Genomic DNA, 18510 nt, shown 5'->3' with positions numbered 1-18510 from the left:
TTCCCAAGCAGCTGCTCTGCAATGTTTGCCACTCAGCAGATCACTCTGTCACTCTCATTTCTGCTCAAATCCAACCTCAGGCCTTCCTCTTCCTCTCCCCAGTGGGTTAGGGACACTTTTCCCTCTCCATGTGTCCCCAGATGCAGTATTTGGGGTGATGAGTGCAGGTAGCACTGATGAGCACGGCCCTGGTGGTGCCTCTGCTCACACTGAGAGCCAAGCCTGTGTTTCAGAATGAAATCTACTGGAACGACTGGTCACAGCTGAGTATTTTCAGAGCATCCAAAACCAGCGGCTCCAGGATGGAGATCTTGGTGGGCCGACTCAATGGGATCATGGATATGAAAATCTTTTACAGAGGGAAGACAACAGGTAATGATGCAGATGATCCTCCCTGGGATTCAGAAATGTGTTCATCCCCCATTTCCACAGGTTCCCAGCCCCCTGCGCCATCCTGGCTTGTATTTCCTGACCACCCATTCCTGCAGGGCTTGAGGCTTTCAGGAATGAGTTTCATGAGGGGTATGCTCTGCTTCTGGCTGCCAGGAGAGAGAGCTCGTGTGGCACTGGGCTGTGGTGGCACCTTTTGTGTCAGATCCTGGCTTTTCCATCAAAGTGTTGTACAGACCAAAACCTGCAGGACTTCAGGGCTGCACCAACTGTGCCCTCCCTTAATCATCATGATTAAGGAACCCCCTCGTGACTCTCTCCTGGGATGGCAGGTGACACTGGGACTCCTGTCCCTCTGTACTGGGGTGGCATTGTGACAAGGCAGTGCTGGCCCCCGTGGGCCAGACCAGGTACCAGACCCCTCAGTGGTCTGGTACCCATTTCCAGATGGGTACCAGACCACTGAGGGGCTCCAGACTGGAGGGACAAGAGGCACTCTGGGGGTGTAGCTGACATCCTTTGGTAGACCTCCAAAGCCACTCGGATGAGTTGTGTCCCTTAAAGGCCCTCAAACTCCCTGGAGATGGCTCTGGGCATTCCTAGGGGTGACCTCAGCACTCAGCCCTGCAGAGATGGCTCCTGAGGGTGTGTGAACCCACAGCAGGTGACACTGGGGCTCCTGTGCCTCTGTGCTGGGCTGGCAGGTGACACTGGGGGTCCTGTCCCTCTCTCCTGGGCTGGCAGGTGACACTGGGGCTCCCGTGCCTCTGCCCTGACACTGTCCCCTCCTCCTGCCCTGCTCCAGGGCGGAACGCCTGCATCTCCAAGCCCTGCAGCCTGCTCTGCCTGCCCAGGTCCAACAACGGCCGCAGCTGCAAGTGCCCCGAGGGGGTGGCCAGCACGGTGCTGCCCAGTGGGGAGCTCAGGTGTGACTGTCCCCATGGCTACACCATGAAGAACAACACCTGCATCAAGGAAGGTAAGGTCCTGCCTGGCTCTTGCTGCTGCTCAGGGCTGAGGTGGCTTCTGCCATCACGAGAGGTCGGTGTGACCTGTCCTCTGGCCCATTTCTGGAAGCACAGCCTCGTGCCAGCTTGTTTCTGTTGTCCCTCCTGCCCCAGAGAACACATGCCTGCCCAACCAGTACAGGTGCTCCAATGGGAACTGCATCAACAGCATCTGGCAGTGTGACAACGACAATGACTGCGGGGACATGAGCGACGAGAAGAACTGCCGTGAGTGTCCTGCCCTGGTGGTGCTGGCCTGGCCAGGCTCAGGTGTCTGCTGTGGTGGCTGTGGTGGCACCTCAGCTGATGCTGCATGCTCCTTTCGCAGTCAGGGAGAGCAGGAGGCTCTCTGGGGGTGTAACCCAGCTCTTTGGTAACTCCCAAAGCAAATTGGATGGGTTTGTCCCAGTCCCCTTGAGCAGATGAGGCGTCAGTGTCTAAAGTTTTGGTGAGTCTGATGCCAACTGTCTCTTGCACTAATTGTCTTTTGAAGTTAATTGAGGGCACAGCCAATGAGGAAAAGAGAGCAGACAGTGCTGACACGGGCCTCTTGTTGAGATAATAAATCAAGTTCACCCATTAAAGATAGAAGTCACCTTTTTGAGCAAAGTTAGGAAGTGCCAGTGTGTGCAGAAGGGGCAGATGCTCCACAGCTTTGCACAGCCAAAGGGTTTGGGTTAGTGCACTGTGGGAAAAGGACTGGGTTTGATGTTAGGAATCACTGGAGGACCAGGAGAGAGGCTGCTTATGCCCATTTTGTACCAATGAGGAACTTATTTCCCTGACAAAGTCAAGGTACCAGTCAGCAGAGTCCAAGTTTGAGTTCAGTGGTTCCAGGAGTGGGAAAACCTCTCCATTCCTTGGAGAGGGGAGGTGCCACAGAGATGCTGCCTTGGATAGCAACACTCATGGCCAGCTTCTCTCCTGCTTTGGCTGCCCTGTCTCGTCCCAGCACCTGAGGTTTCAGTCCCCTTTGTGGGCAGCAGACAGCTCCACAGCCTTGGCTTCTTGCTCCCTGGCTTGGGAGTGGACATCAGGAGTTTCAGTCCTGATCCCCAGACAGAAAATGGACCCCTCTGCTATGCATGGAGTGCCTAAAAAAGGCACTGAAGTACAAGAGCAGGAAATCAGGCTGGACTGGCAGGATTCTGTCCCTGTCCCTCCACTTCCCTACCCTCAGACAGCAGAAACCATTTTCTAACCACCTCCTCCTCCTCCTCCTCCTGTCCCCATCAGCAACCACCGTGTGCGACACCGAGACCCAGTTCCGCTGCCAGGGCTCGGGGACCTGCATCCCCCTGTCCTACAAATGTGACCTGGAGGATGACTGTGGGGACAACAGCGACGAAAGTCACTGTGGTGAGTGCCCCTCCTGCCCTGGGCACGGGTGGGCAGCTGCTCTCCAGCCCTCTCTGTGCTGCTCAGAGCTGCTCCTCCTCTGGATGCTGCTCAGGGTGATGATGGGGAAGATCTCCCTGTTTACCCAGGCTGTCTCCTCCTCATTTACTGGGGACTGGGAAATGGGGGACACGACCAGCATCTCCAGGGTATTTGGGAATTAGGGACATGTAAGAATCCAGGATCATCATGTACTGGGAAGTGAGGGACAGGAGGAGAGAGCAGGACCATGTGCTGGTCCTTCCCCTCGCCACGTTCCAGCTGGGAGACTCCTGTGCCATTATTATCCAGCTTTGCTGCTCTGCTCCTTGGGCATTCCCGTGACCTGGAGCCCAATGTTTTGTTTGCAGAAGCTCACCAGTGCAGGAATGATGAGTTCAGCTGCAGCTCAGGGATGTGCATCCGTCTGTCCTGGATGTGTGACGGGGATAACGACTGCAGGGACTGGTCTGACGAAGCCAACTGCACTGGTGAGTGCTCAGGTGTTGCTCAAGAACCTCCTGCTGCTCCTACTTTTTACTTCCAGCCTGGGAGACATTAGCCAGTGTCTTGTGCCTCAGTTTCCTTGCTTGTTAGAGCACCTTAGGGTGATGTGATGCTCCAAATCCAAGGATTTCTTTCCCCCAGATTCACTGGGAATTTTCTGGCAGCTCTGAGATGCTCACAGTGGGACCCAGCTTTGCTTTTTTACCTGCAAGACTGCACCCACAGGCAAAGCTCTGTGGGATGGGAAGTGGTTTTGTGGCTGCTGAGCAGCCAAAGGGTTCTCCTGCAAGAAGAGCTCGTGTGTTGCAGGGAGGCAGCAATCAGGCTGGTGGGCCCTGGCAGCATTCCACAGCTTTCACTCTGCTTCCTCGCCATTAATTAGGTGGGGAAATCAGGCACGCTCTTTGCAGCCTCTCCACAGTTAGCTGATGTGAAGAAGAAGCAGGTTTAGTTTGGGAAGTTTAGTTGGGCAGTTTTAGTCCTGCTCTGGCAGCCTCTTTGCTCCACAGGCTTGAAAACCTAAAGGGGGTGCCCTAAGCAGGAAGACCCACTTTTGGTTTAACTTCCAGCTTGTACTAAAGCAGCCTGGCTGGCAGAAACAACCTTTCTCCTGCTTTGTGCAGCAAGACCTGTGAGCCTCACTGTGTGTTTGGAGCAGGAAGTCACAACACTCCACCCTCCTCACCACCACAGTGATGATGTTCCTCAGCAGCCTCCCGAGGTTAACACCCACACAGAGCCTTTTTCTCATCAGATAAAACAACAGATAGCAGTGCACTGGCCTTTTCCACTAGAAAAAATCAGGCAAAACTACCAACCAAACCAAAAACCTCAGTGTTTGCATGAGAAGAAACTTGTCAGAGTAGGCAGAGCACCAGTCTGTCAGTGAAAGACACAAGGTTGTATTTATCAAGCCATCCATGGGATATTTAAGATAAAAGACACAAGGTTGTATTTATCAAGCCATCCATGGGATATTGAAGATAACAGACACAAAGTTGTATCTATCAAGCCAGCCATGGGATATTTAAGATAAAAGATACAAAGTTGTATTTATCAAGCCATCCATGGGATATTTAAGACAAAACACACAAGGTTGTATTTATCAAGCCATCCATGGGATATTTAAGATAAAAGACACAAGGTTGTATTTATCAGCAATCCATAGGATATTTAAGAAAAAACACACAAGGTTGTATTTATCAGCCATCCATAGGATATTTAAGATAAAAGCAGTGCTTCCCATGGCATGGGGAGCTGCAGGGACCAGGATCTGGGAATGCTGGCAGCAGCCTGGAGCCTTTGGGACAGAGAATGGCACCAGCTGCTGTCCTGGGGCTCTGGCACGAGGATTTAAGAGATCCCTTTCAGGTCTTTGAGCTCCTCTTTGCTCACCCCCGTGGCATTTGCTGTGCCTGGAGCGCCCAGGGCTGATCCTGGTCATTGGTATTCCATGAGTGAGCCTTTCTAAGAAGGTTTAATTTATATTGGTATCACTTATCTCTCGTATGAGTTTCTCCAGAGAGAATTACTACAGGAGAGGAACCTACTTCAAAAAGCGTGTCGGGTTTGTAAAGCCCCAAGTTGGAATTATCTAAGAGGATCACAATTATTTGAGGAACATTCCGTCTGACTTCACCGGGCTGCAATTATTGCTCTTATCTAAAATAATTACATTTCATGCTGAATACCTAATAGAATATTACTGCCAGCAGATTGTACTATTTTGAAATATCTGCGAGTGCATGTCACTCTCTGACCTAAAACTCAAGATCGTGCCATTTAATTAAGTTGAACACTGTTTTTCTCAATAACTCTGAGTGCTCTGCTGCTTGAGGAGCAGGGTTTGTCTCTGAAGTGACAACACAAACCAGGCTGCAGCCCAGATACCCCACAGGCAGATATTTTCCTGACAGGAGCCTAAGGAAAACCCCTGGGGAGAATCGTATTTCTTGTTTGCTTTGGCAACATACAAGAGCCTTGTTTGCCTTAATTAAAAGCTCTCTCTGACTCTGTCCTGCCCTGCACGGGGGACTCTGCAGCTCTGCCAAGCCTTGCTTGATCTCGGTGACATTTCTCACCATCTCTGGCACGATGCCACCACTGTCACCTCTGCCCACGCACCCCAAGGACTGAGATCACAGGGAGAGAGGCTGCTGAATTCTGGGAGAGCTTTGGGAGATCTCTGCCCTGCAAAAGCCATCCCTGAGGCATGGCAGAGAGAGGGAAAGACCAGGGAAAACTGGGACTCAAGGAATTCTCCTGCCTGCTCCATGGGGTGGTTGCTGGGACTCTGGTGGGAGATCCTGGGGCAGGGGAAGGAGCAGGGTGGGATTGCGTGGCCTGATACTCTCAGCTCAGCTGGGACACGGTGACAGCCCACACTGAGGTGTCCCCCTGCTCTGGTTTCAGCAGTTTATCACACCTGTGAGGCCTCCAGCTTCCAGTGCCACAACGGCCACTGCATCCCGCAGCGCTGGGCGTGCGACGGCGACGCCGACTGCCAGGACGGCTCTGACGAGGACCCTGCCAGCTGTGGTAACGTGTCCTGAGTGTGTGGGGGGCTCTGCCACAGCTGGGAGGGATTTCTGCACGCCCACTGAGCTAAACCAGCAGCAAACTCAGGGAGAGCCCCCACCCCCAAAAGCAATCACAGTGCAGAGGCAGCCTGTTGTAAATCAAAGGTGGCTCCGGCGAAGGGGAGGGAATGATGAGGAGGATCCATGGGTATCAGAGGGCTAATTAATTACTTTATCATAATATACTATGTACATTTCATCTAAACTGAATCTGCCCAGCACTGCTCTCATCTCTGATCCTGTCCCTGACAGTCCCACACACACCTGGCCCTGGCAGGCCAAGGGAACCAAACACCCTCACTGTGCCAACCCATCTCCACACTGCATTCTGCTTCAGCACAGCACAGGCACAGCCAGCAAGATAAGAATTGTTTTTTCCTTCTTCTCTGCTTGTCTCACAACTTCTCTCTGTTCAGAGAGCATGTGAAAACCACAGCAACGCTGGCTTTTTTTTAGCTAATTAAAACAGCTTTAACAAAACCCCGAAAAACACACAACATCCCCCCAATTCTGCCTTTCAGAGAAGAAGTGCAACGGCTTCCAGTGCCCCAATGGCACCTGCATCCCCACCAGCAAACACTGTGATGGCATCAACGACTGCTCTGACGCCTCGGACGAGCAGCACTGCGGTGGGTACCGGCTCAGGGTAGCTCTGGGGCCCAGCTCTGGGGCTGGCAGCATTAATGAACTCAAGTGCCTTGCTTTGCACCCCGTTTGTTAGAGGAGGGGCAGGGGGTGAGGCTTTTCAGCCTTTGCTTTCCTTCTCCTCCTCTCAATCTGTTACCTCCCTGTTGGAGAATGTTCAGTTTCCCCTGAGCATCTTTCTGGTATTCAATCTGGTATTTCCTCTAGTCTGCAGCTTCTCTGGAATGAGGGCTGAGATTTCTAGAGGGGCTGATGAGACCCCTGACTCAGGAGTAGACCCAGGAGTGGAAAATCCCGAGTGGTGTGGGAAAAGGATATGGGCCAAATCCTGAAGGAATTCTCTGACCCCATAGTCTGGGACTTTCTCCATGAACAAATTCAGAACCCAGCTGAGGTGGGGAAATACCTGAAAGAGAAGTACCAGGATGACCCTAAGGAGAAAAATATCACTGCAGTGAGCTGGACCCTGGACTATGCTTATCTGCTGGATACTGCAGGGCAGCAGACAGAGGAAGGGCAGGGAGATAAATCAGGAGCTACCCCAGTCACTCAGGCTGCAGCCAACACCTCAGGCTCAAAGCCAGCAGCTGAACCAGAGACTGAGCCTAAGCCAGCAGCTGAACCAGAGACTGAGCCTAAGCCAGCAGCTAAACCAGAGCCTGAGCCTAAGCCAGCAGCTAAACCAGAGCCTGAGCCTAAGCCAGCAGCTGAACCAGAGACTGAGCCTAAGCCAGCAGCTGAACCAGAGACTGAGCCTAAGCCAACAGCTAAACCAGGCAATCAGCCTCAACCAATGGCTCAACCAGGACACTGTGTTAGCAGTTTGATCACTGATAGTGAGACAAACTGGCAACATTTGTTCGTGGCTAGCAGTATTTAGTAAGCATTTGATGCAGATTAGGTTGAGTGAGGTTACTTTGACATTGTTACCTTCAGAGCATCTCGAGTTTTTAAAGAAATGGTCATTGGAAAGAAATGATGATCTGCTGAGGTGGATTGATATAAGCTGCAGGTCCTAGAGAAGCCTTGCAGTTCCTAAGGTTACGTGTCTTTTTTCAACTAACCTTCCCTTGAAAGCAAAACCCAGGTTTTGCTTTCAAAAAAAAAGGTTTTGAAAAGGTTTCAAAAAGTCAGATTTTTGGTCTTATTTTATCCAGAAAATCCAAAACACATAGCTTAAGCATATTAGGTGCTGTCTGAACCAGCTTTCTGCAGGTAAAAAAACAAAGCTGCATTTTTTTTCTGCTCTGCCCAAGCCAGGGATGGCAATAAAGCCCTGGAGATGATGGGAAAGCCTTAGTGGGCAGTCACAGCCCCCTGTGAAACCGGCGGGTCAGCAAAAGCACAGCCTGGGAGGGCACTGCCAGGGAGGCACCAACCCCTCCCGCTGCCTGTGCCCACCCTGAGGGGGATCTGGCGAGGGCACCCTGGGCAGGGGCACAGCTCAAACCATTTTTCTCAGGAACTCTCTGTAAACCCCCAAAATCCGCCCCGAGCTGCACTCAGACCTGCAGGACCCCAGCAGGTGACACTGCTCTCTGCAAGGACAGCAGAGGTGCCACCCCTGTCCTCCTGTCCTGCCCTGCAGAGCCCCTGTGCACCCGCTACATGGATTTCGTGTGCAAGAACCGGCAGCAGTGCTTGTTCCACTCCATGGTGTGCGACGGCATCGTCCAGTGCCGCGACGGCTCCGACGAGGACGCCGGCTACGCTGGCTGCTGTGAGTGTCACCAGTGTCACACCTCTGCCACGGCAGGGTGGGCACAGCTACCAGGGATGCCAGCTACGCTGGGTGCTGTGAGTGTCACCAGTGTCACACCTCTGCCACGGCAGGGTGGGCACAGCTACCAGGGATGCCAGCTACGCTGGGTGCTGTGAGTGTCACCAGTGTCACACCTCTGCCACGGGAGGGTGGGCACAGCATGGGAACAGAGCCATGGGGAGAGCCAGGGGTGCCAGCTATGCTGGGTGCTGTGAGTGTCACATGTGTCACACCTCTGCCACGGCAGGGTGGGCACAGCTACCAGGGGTGCCAGCTGTGCTGGGTGCTGTGAGTGTCACCAGTGTCACACCTCTGACATGGCAGGGTGGGCACAGCATGGGAACAGAGCCATGGGGAGAGCCGGGGTGCCACTACACTGGGTGTTGTGAGTGTCACAAGTGTCACACCTATGCCATGGGAGGGTGGGCACAGCATGGGAACAGAGCCCTGGGGAGAGCCAAGGATGCCAGCTATGCTGGTGTTGTGAGTGTCACAAGTGTCACACCTATGCCATGGGAGGGTGGGCACAGCATGGGAACAGAGCCATGAGGAGAACCAGGCTACCAGGGATGCCAGCTATGCTGGGTGCTGTGAGTGTCACCCTGGGCACCTCTGCCAAGGTAGGGGTGAGCACAGCGTGGGAACAGAGCCCTGGAGAGAGCCAGGCTACCAGGGATGCCAGGGATGCCAGCTGTGCTGAGTGCTGTGAGTGTCACCCTGTGTTAAGTGTCACAAGTGTCACACCTCTGCCAAAGGAGGGAGCACAGCATGGAAACAGAGCTGCAGGGAGAGCCAGGCTACCAGGGATGCCAGCTATGCTGGGTGCTGTGTCACACAGGGCACCTCTGCCAAGGCAGGGGTGGGCACAGCATGGAATCAGAGCCCTGGGGAGAGCCAGGCCACCAGGGATGCCAGCTCTCCTAAGAGGTGGCTCTAGACCTGCTTAGAAATCCGTGGTTACCTCTGAGCGTGCTCCTTCCTGCTCAAGCTTTCCTGAAGCCCTTGATCTTTACACCAAACCTCTCCCTGCAGCCCAGGACCCTGAGTTCCACCGGACCTGTGACCAGTTCAGCTTCCAGTGCCAGAACGGGGTGTGCATCAGCCTGGTGTGGAAGTGTGACGGGATGGATGACTGTGGTGACTACTCTGACGAAGCAAACTGTGGTGAGCAGCCCCCTCAGGGCCTCCTGCCACTGCAGCTCCAGCTTCCCTTGGATTTCAGGAGCTTGGAGTAATGTCTTCCTCATGTTCTCACTCGTGTGTGTGAGTGCAGCACATCGCAGCCTGTCCTACCTGAGATCAGTGTCATTTCCCTCCTGCTGCAGGCAGGTGAAGTGAAGCCTGCAGGAAACCTGGCACATCTCGTGCTTGACTAACTCCTCTGTGACTGTATTTACTGCACAGGCTCCCAGCCCTGAGCAGACAGGCAGTTTGCAGCCAAACCCAATATTTACCACTGTTCCCTGGGTGGCTGTAGGAGCTGTACCCAGCCAGGCGAGGCAGCTGCAGCCTCATTTCGGAGCTGCAGGGTTTGCTCCTCCATTTCTGCCATGCTCTGGTGGATTCTGCTCTGGCTCTGAGATCAGGGCTGGTGTCTGGCTACGAAGAGCACAGACAAAGCAACAGAGTGAGGGCTGGGAGGAGTGGGAATGCTGGGGATGAAGAGGAAGGAATGTGCTTGGGCCGCTCAGGTGATGCTCCCTGAGTTGCTCCCACCTCTGAGCTGTGCTGAGGTGCCCCTGTGGCTCACAGGACTCTCCTCTCCTTGCCAGAAAACCCAACAGAAGCCCCAAACTGCTCCCGGTATTACCAGTTCCAGTGTGGGAACGGGCACTGCATCCCCAACCGCTGGAAGTGCGACCAGGAGAACGACTGCGGGGACTGGTCTGACGAGAGGGACTGCGAGGGTAAGGACACACTGCTGAGGCTCTGACATGGACCTGACAGGGACTGGGACCTGCTGAAGGATCACTCTGCCTTCCCACAGCCCCCAAGGCTCCAAAAATGCCCCACGAGTGGGCACGTTCAGGCATCTTTTACTCTGTATTTTTGGATATCCTGATCACAGACACAACGCAGGCAAAACCACCTTGTGAGCTTGTGATGCCTCACCTGCTTCCCCCTGGGCCAGCAGGGAGCTTACACAGGAGCAGGAGCTCAGGTCAGCTGTCCCTGGTGTATTTTTAGGATCTCCAGTTCATCCCATTACCACGCTGATCCCCCCGACGTGCCTGCCCAACCATTTCCGCTGCAACAGCGGCGCCTGCATCACCAACAGCTGGGTGTGTGACGGCTACAAGGACTGCTCTGACGGCTCTGATGAAGAAGCCTGTCCCACCCCAAGTAAGCCCTCCTCTCCCTCACCCCTTCCCTTCTCCCAGATCACATCTGCAAGGAGTTCTGCCCTTTCAGAGCCTGGCCAGCTTGCGGGGTTAGTTTGTGGTGTAAGATGTCCCCTGGCGCTGGGGTCACCCCCCAGCACTGCCACCAGCTGGGACAGTGCTCCAGGGCCGCACATTCCCTGCAGAGCAGAGGCTTTTCCAGCCCTCTGCAGCCAGCAGAGAGGATGGCTAAGGCGTCATCCCCATCACCTGCTGGATGGAAGGCGATTGCCATCTAGTGGAGTCGGGACTGGGGACAGCGCTGCTCCCTCCTGGTGGCGGTGCCAGCCCTGGTGCTCTCCTGCCTCTCTCTGTGTGCAGGACCCAACGTGACAGCCACGTCTCCGGCGCTCCCGGGGCGCTGCAGCCGCTTCGAGTTCGAGTGCCAGCAGCTGCACAAGTGCATTCCCAACTGGAAGAGGTGTGATGGAGTCAGGGACTGCCAGGATGGCACCGACGAGCGGAACTGCCGTGAGTGTGGGCAGGGACAGGGTCACACCTGGAGCTTTCCCCTGGGGAGCTCCTTGTGAGGGCGGGGAAGCCTCTGAGGAGGCTTTGATTGCTGGGGAAATCCCTGCAGGAAAAAATCCTTTACAGAAAACAGAAAGCCTTTACAGAAAAAAAAAATAAAATATAAAGGATAAAAAGCCCAAGTGGTGCAATTCCCATTAAAGCCCAGTTGTTGTTTCTCATGGGATGAGCTCCAGGTTCTCCTGAAGGTGCAGCCAGAAGGAGACACCCCAGAGGTGACACATCAGCCTGAGCTCCATCCCTGACATGCAGCCACCTGCAAACATTCCAGTGCTGCCGAGGGAACTTCCCTGCCTCCAGTCCTGAACTGTTCTGCCTCTTTCAGCCACTCCAAGCAGCCTGTCCTGCCCCAGTGGCTTCAGGTGTGAGGATGGGGAGGCCTGCATCCTGCTGACGGAGCGCTGTGATGGGTACCTGGACTGCTCAGACAGCAGTGATGAGAGGAACTGCACAGGTGAGCAGCAGCCCCCTGCCATCCCTCACTCCCTGTCAGCACACAGATTTGCTCTCCTGGCTCTGTGACCTCGCCCTCCCAAAACATCCTTGATTTATCTGCTTCTGCTCAATTGTCCAAGCTCCCTCCTCAGCCATTTATCACCAGCTGGGACAAACTTCTCAGCAGCTTCTGCACTGACAATTTGTCTTCCAGCAGCCTCAGACACAGGAAAAAAAAAAAAAAAATCATCATTTTAGGATGGATAGGAGCAAAGTTGGCTATTTTACACAGCCCACAGGTGAAATGAGTCTCCCGCTCTGCCCTGCTTTGCAAGGTGACCCTGGGGACATGGCACGTGCCCTGCTGCCATCCCTGGCTGGCCCTTGGTGGCCCTGTGGGGGCAGAGGGACAGAGCCCACCCTGGCATTGATCACTGCCTCCAGCCAGCCATGAGCTTCAGCAGCTCCCCCACCGAACTGCTGGGGGGGCTGGGCATCAATCAGGTTTAGTTCTTTAATTAAATATTGATTGGGAGAGGCTAGCAGGTTCAGGGGAGGGGGAAGGAGCTGCTGAGATGCACAACTCAGCTGCAACATCAAGGGAAAACCAGTTCTTTTCCCTTGGAAAAATTGCCTTGCCATGCTGTCCATGGCCCACATTCCTGCTGGATTCAGTTCCAGCTGTTTAGGGAAAGCAGAACAGCACCAATTCGCCCCTGCTCTGCTTGGTTTCTGTTCTGCACCAAAGCTGAGCCAAACCACAGCAGATTTGGGCTCCAAAGAGAGAGGGATTTGGGCACAGAGAGAGAGAGAGCAGGGAGTGCCTGGTGGGAGCAGAGCACGGATTTGGGGCATTTCAGATCAGCACCTCCCACCCCCAGCCCTGCCAGGATTGGGTTCCAGGGTGCTTTTATCCCCTAAATGCCTCTGAGAAGGTCAGGTAGTGATTCAGCCACAGAGTTTTTGTCCAGGCAAGCCCCAAACCTGAATTACCAGCCTTTGCTTGGTCCTGCTGCTGAGCACAAGATGTGATAAAGAAAATCACACAAAGAGTGGTGACAGGGACAGCACAGACTGATCACTGCTGGAGAAGGGTGACACTGAGCAGTGTGCACTCACACAATTCCAAAATTCCCAGTTATTTCATCAACAGCCACACTTTATCTTTCCTTAGGGGGAAGGGGACGGTTGCCTGATGCAGCAGGAAATATTTTGGGTAGAACTCAGAGCACCAGGGGTAAATCCCTGCTCTGAGCTGCCCTCTGTGAGCCCAGTCTGATCAACCACACATCTCATTTAAGTGACACCCCTTCAGTCAGTGCTGCCTCCCCTGTTGTTGGTGTTCCAAACCAAGCTCCTGTTTCTCTCCTGGGCACAGGGCTTGTTTCCCTGCAGTAAATTCACTTTTCCCATCCTCTGCCCAGATGACACAATCGTGTACAAGGTCCAGAACCTTCAGTGGACAGCTGATTTCTCTGGTGATGTCACCCTGACGTGGGCTCGGCCAAAAAGGATGTCCTCGACCTCCTGTGTCTACAACATCTACTACAGGTACATCATCCCCCCCTGCTCTGTGGCAGGTAAAGAGGACAAGCATGGGCACAGGTGTGCCTGTATTTACTGCAGAGAACCGCACAGAATCAGGCCTGGAACATTCAGAGCTCCTTAATCAAGTTCTGCTTGGAAAATTTAATGTTTGGTAGCAAGAGACACAAAATAGGTGCACCCAGAGGGGATTTGGACAAACTGCACTGGTTTCCTCCTTGACCATGTACTCAGACAGTAAAGTTGTGATGTTCATTGTTTTTTCCACTCATGCCTTGTCTTTGTGGGACCATTAAGAACAAGAACAAAGGTAATAAATTTGAGCACAAGAATTACAGAAAAGCTCAGGGGCTTATAAGTCACCAAGCCATGGTTAGTTCAGGCTTTCCAGCAGCATCTGTTCAAGATTGCTGGTGTGGCACTACCAGATGAGCAGCAGCCTTTTAAAATGGTTCCATTTTTGGGACAATCCCTGTGTCCTGTGCTAAAAAAGCCCATCCTGACTGGAGGTGTGTGGCTCCATCCCTCAGGATGGTTGGGGAGAGTATCTGGAAGATCCTGGAGACCCACAGCAACAAAACCAACAGCGTGCTGAAAGTCCTCAAGCCCGACTGCAGCTACCAGGTGAAGGTGCAGGTGCAGTGTCTGAGCAGGGTCTACAACACCAACGACTTCATCACGCTGCGGGCGCCCGAAGGACGTAAGCACAGCTGCTGCTGCCACCAGAGCCTGCCAGATTTGGGCTGGATTGGATGGGTTTGGGTTGGATTGGATGGATTTGGGCTGGATTGGATGGGTTTGGGCTGGATTGGATGGATTTGGGCTGAATTTGGGCTGGATTGGATGGATTTGGGCTGGATTGGATGGGTTTGGGCTGGATTGGATGGATTTGGGCTGAATTTGGGCTGGATTGGATGGATTTGGGCTGAATTTGGGCTGGATTGTATTGATTTGGGCTGGATTGGATGGATTTGGGCTGGATTGGATGGATTTGGGCTGGATTGTATTGATTTGGGCTGAATTTGGGCTGGATTGGATGGATTTGGGCTGGATTTGGGCTGGATTGGATGGATTTGGGCTGTATTGGATGGATTTGGGCTGGATTGGATGGATTTGGGCTGGATTGGATGGATTTGGGCTGGATTGGATGGATTTGGGCTGGACTGGATAGATTTGGGCTGGATTGTATTGATTTGGGCTGAATTTGGGCTGGACTGGATGGATTTGGGCTGGATTGTATTGATTTGGGCTGGATTGGATGGATTTGGGCTGGATTGGATGGATTTGGGCTGAATTTGGGCTGAATTGTATTAGCAGGGAATGCCCTGACCAGGCAGGAATGATGCATCTGACTCCCTGTTCTCAGAATAGTATATTATACTATAATACTATTAATATATTGTATATATATTACATATATACAAAATATATCATGTATTTTATTATTATTAATATAATTAATATAATTATCACATATATTACAGTATATTAATTATATTATATTATTAATAATATAGAATATATACTATTAATATATTCTACTGTAATACTATAACTATTTTGCATATATATTACATATATATACAATATATTATATCATTAATATAATTAATATAAGTAATATAATTATTACATTTATTACAATATATTAATTATATTATCATTAATAATATATTATATATACTATTAAGATATTCTATTCTAATACTATAATACTATATTTATAATACTATATTCTGTTCTCCTGTCTCCATGTCCTCAGAATACTATATAATACTATAATACTATTAAAATATTGTATATATATTACATATATATACATATATTATATATATTATATTATTAATAGTAATATAATTAATATAGTTATTCCATCTATTACAATATATTAATTATATTGTATTATTATATATACTATTAATATATTCTACTTTAATACTAATAATACTGTATTTATAGTACTATATTATGTTCTCATAATATATGTCTCCATGTTCTCAGAATACTATATTATACTATAATACAATTAATATATTATATGTATTATATATATTATTAATGATATAATATTATAATTATATATCACAGTATATGTGATATATAATTATGATATTATTAATAATATAAAATAGTATACTATATTTATAATACTATATTAAGAATATAGTAAACTAAACTAAACTATACTAAAGAAAACAGAAAAGATACTGAAGGCTAAAAAGATAATAATGAAAACTCGAGACTCTCTCCAGAGTCTCCACACAGCTCGGCCCCAATTGGCCAAAGAGTCAAAACAACTCCCAGCAGAAATCCAATGGAACAGTCACCTGGGGGTGAACAATCTCCAAACCCAGTCCACATGAGCACAGCACAGGAGAAGCAATGAGATAAGAATTGTTTTCCTTTTCTCTGAGGCTTCTCCGCTTCCCAGGAGATAAATCCTGGGCCAAGAAATTTTTTCAGAGAACGTGAATGCCAGAGGGCTGAAAAATAGAGAAATCCCTGCTATGAACAAAAAGGGTCTTGGGAATTCCCAGAACTCACAGAATCCCTGGCTTGGAAGAGAGCTTCAAGATCATCAAATCCAACCCAGCCCCAACTGTTGCAGTTCCCTGCAAGGCGACCTGGTTCTGGGGTCCGGCACGGTGACCCAAAGACAGGGTCACTCGGTCCACATGCTGCAGACACCAATATGGTGGATAGCAAATGGCGTTTATTCAAAGGTTTCAGGGGTATTTATGGCTTGGGCAGTCTGTGTCACTTCCTTTGGCCCTGTCCTGGGTGTGGCCAGGTAGCCAAGGTCAGACTGAAGGTGAGGAGGGGTCTTCCTGTCTACCCGTAACAGCCCAAGTTCTTTCGGCCGCAATCCCTAACTCTCCCACACCCAACCCCTCAACTCAACCCTGGCCCCCAGTGCCACATCCAGGCTGTGTTAAACACACCCAGGGATGGTGACCCCACCACCTCCCCGGGCAGAACATTCCAGAACTAGAATTGTTCTGGACTGGGAGAAAGGGCCGTCCACCCCTTTGTCCCGGTTTTTCAGGGAGATGCCTCATTCCCCTGCACGCTCTGGGCCCACCACGGTGAGTGGCCCTGATATTTCTCTTTCTCTCCCCAGTACCAGATGCTCCCCTGAACCTCCAGCTGTCCCTGAAGGAAGAAGCTGAGGGGGTGGTGATGGGCTGGTGGAGTCCCCCGGTGAACGCCCACGGCCTCATCCGGGAATTCATCGTGAGTCCTGCTGGCCCTGAGCCCAGCTCCCTGCCACGGGGACACCAGCACACAGCCAGCTGTGGGGGGTGGGCCTGCAGTGGGATATTTTGGGGAGGAAATCTGCTGGGAGCATCAGGCAGGTTGGAAGAAGAAAGCTGTAGGCAGCACCACAGCCCTGGAGTTGTTAATTTCTCCCTTTCCGAGACGCCGTGCTTCTTTCTGCTGGCATTTTGTCCCAGAGGGACCTGCTGGCCTGTGGCATTTTTGAGCCCTCACGCCTTGTTTTGGTGCTCCTAGGTGGAATACAGCAGCAGTGGATCCAAGGAGTGGTCATCCCTCAGAACCACCAAGAACTACACGGAGATCAAGAACTTGCAGGTCAACACTCTCTACACAGTCAGAGTGAGTATTTCCAAAGCTCCCTCTCAGAGTATTTCCAAAGCTCTCTCTGAGTATTTCCAAAGCTCCCTCTCAGAGTATTTCCAAAGCTCTCTCTGAGTATTTCCAAAGCTCTCTGATCTCAGAGTGAGTATTTCCAAAGCTCACTTTCAGACTGAGTATTTCCAAAGCTCCCTCTAAGTAAGCTCTCATCCAGAGTGAGTACTTCCAAAGTTCTCTCTGAGTATTTCCAAAGTTCTGAATATTTCCAAAGCTCCCTCTCAGAGTATTTCCAAAGCTCTCTCTGAGTATTTCCAAAGCTCCCTTTTAGATTGAGTATTTCCAAAGCTCTCTCATAGTATTTCCAAAACTCTCTGATCTCAGAGTGAATATTTCTAAAGCTCCCTCTCTGAGTATTTCCAAAGCTCCCTCTCAGAGTGAATATTTCCAAAGCTCCCTCTAAGTAAGCTCTCATCCAGAGTGAGTATTTCCAAAGTTCTCTCTGAGTATTTCCAAAGTTCTCTCAGAGTATTTCCAAAGTTCTCTCAGAGTATTTCCGAAGCTCTCTCAGAGTATTTCCAAAGCTCTCTCTGAGTATTTCCAAAGCTCTCTCAGAGTATTTCCAAAGCTCTCTCTGAGTATTTCCAAAGCTCTCTCAGAGTATTTCCAAAGCTCCCTCTAAGTGAGCTCTCATTCCTGAGTGGCTTAACTCCTGCACAGCCAAAAACTTGCTAAAAAAATATTTTGTTAAAAACCCATCTTGTTCAAGCCCTGCCCTTTAATGCCAACCCACACCAGCACTGCTGATGTCTATAGTTCCAAGGCCCTTGATTTGCTCCTCTGTCCCACAAGGCCAGGCTGGATTACAAAGCCCTCCCTGCTAATTGCCCATTCCAATGTCACTGCAATTGCACTGGATGTGGGCCAGAGATAAATTTGGTCCTTGGTGTGTCAGTGGGAAAAGCAGCAGATCTGCCTGTGGGGAATGTCTGCACAGGGGAGAGGCTGGGGAATTATAGACAGAAGTAATAAGAAAAGGAAATGAAAGTCTGCACAGTGAGCCCTGGGAAATGAGTGCTTTGCCATTGTCCATCCTCCTGAGCTCCTGGGGGGGTTCACTGCCAGGGGGGATCAACCCCCTCCTCCAAACCCCTGTTATTCTCACAGCTGGTTGGAGGCTTTCTTCCCATGGTATTCCTTCCCCATATAACCCATCCCCAGATAAATCCTTGGAAGTATTTCAGGGCTTGCCTGTTCTTCCCTGGCGTGGCTCTCACCTCCTTGATGGCCCGTGGAGATCCTGATCTCGATGGGCTCCTCAAAGATCCCATCAGAGAGCAGTTATCTGCAAAGAGGCTGCACCTCCCTCCTCTTAGATTCCTTTAATTGACTTTAAGCAGTCGGCTTTATCTCTGCATTAAGCATTTTATTGCCAAGTAATTAAGCTTTTGTTTGCTCCCAAGCCCTTTTCCAGGTCTGTAACCTTGCTCTCACCTCCCCTCTCTGTTTGCACTGTAAAAATGTTGCTCATGCTCCCTCTCCCTCTGGTTTCCAAAGGTTGCTGCAGTAACCAGCCGAGGGGTGGGAAACTGGAGTGAATCCAAGTCCATAACCACGGTCAGAGGCAAAGGTAAATGTTGTTGTTTGGGTCAGCTCAGAGAAGGTGACCACGAGGCAGAGGAGCAGCCTGAAACATCAGCAGCAGCATCCAGAGCCACCTCCCCGGCCTTTATTCTCCCTGCCAAGCCTTTGACAGC

At 51.0% G+C, this 18510-nt stretch overlaps 1 protein-coding gene across 2 annotated transcripts in view; it reads left to right on the top strand.

Annotated features, from left to right (window-relative positions):
• SORL1 (sortilin related receptor 1) overlaps window positions 1–18510 on the top strand; it is a 53447-nt gene that overhangs the window by 25125 nt on the left and 9812 nt on the right. Inside the window, exons 21-38 of one of the 2 annotated variants that reach the window (XM_050983664.1) lie at window positions 234–372; window positions 1196–1369; window positions 1512–1625; window positions 2634–2756; window positions 3146–3265; window positions 5697–5819; window positions 6382–6489; window positions 8094–8225; window positions 9300–9431; window positions 10040–10174; window positions 10455–10610; window positions 10970–11119; window positions 11505–11633; window positions 13039–13165; window positions 13690–13859; window positions 16281–16393; window positions 16673–16777; window positions 18311–18383. In XM_050983664.1, coding sequence (XP_050839621.1) covers window positions 234–372; window positions 1196–1369; window positions 1512–1625; window positions 2634–2756; window positions 3146–3265; window positions 5697–5819; window positions 6382–6489; window positions 8094–8225; window positions 9300–9431; window positions 10040–10174; window positions 10455–10610; window positions 10970–11119; window positions 11505–11633; window positions 13039–13165; window positions 13690–13859; window positions 16281–16393; window positions 16673–16777; window positions 18311–18383 — 2323 coding nt within the window. Of the gene's footprint in view, window positions 1–233; window positions 373–1195; window positions 1370–1511; window positions 1626–2633; window positions 2757–3145; window positions 3266–5693; window positions 5820–6381; window positions 6490–8093; window positions 8226–9299; window positions 9432–10039; window positions 10175–10454; window positions 10611–10969; window positions 11120–11504; window positions 11634–13038; window positions 13166–13689; window positions 13860–16280; window positions 16394–16672; window positions 16778–18310; window positions 18384–18510 lie in introns of both variants that reach the window. The other variant, XM_050983663.1, reaches the window with a different exon arrangement.

The sequence above is a fragment of the Serinus canaria genome, chromosome 24, assembly GCF_022539315.1.
Source record: "Serinus canaria isolate serCan28SL12 chromosome 24, serCan2020, whole genome shotgun sequence".
NCBI classification, from domain to species: domain Eukaryota; kingdom Metazoa; phylum Chordata; class Aves; order Passeriformes; family Fringillidae; genus Serinus; species Serinus canaria.
This window is presented reverse-complemented; position numbering and strand designations above follow the sequence as displayed.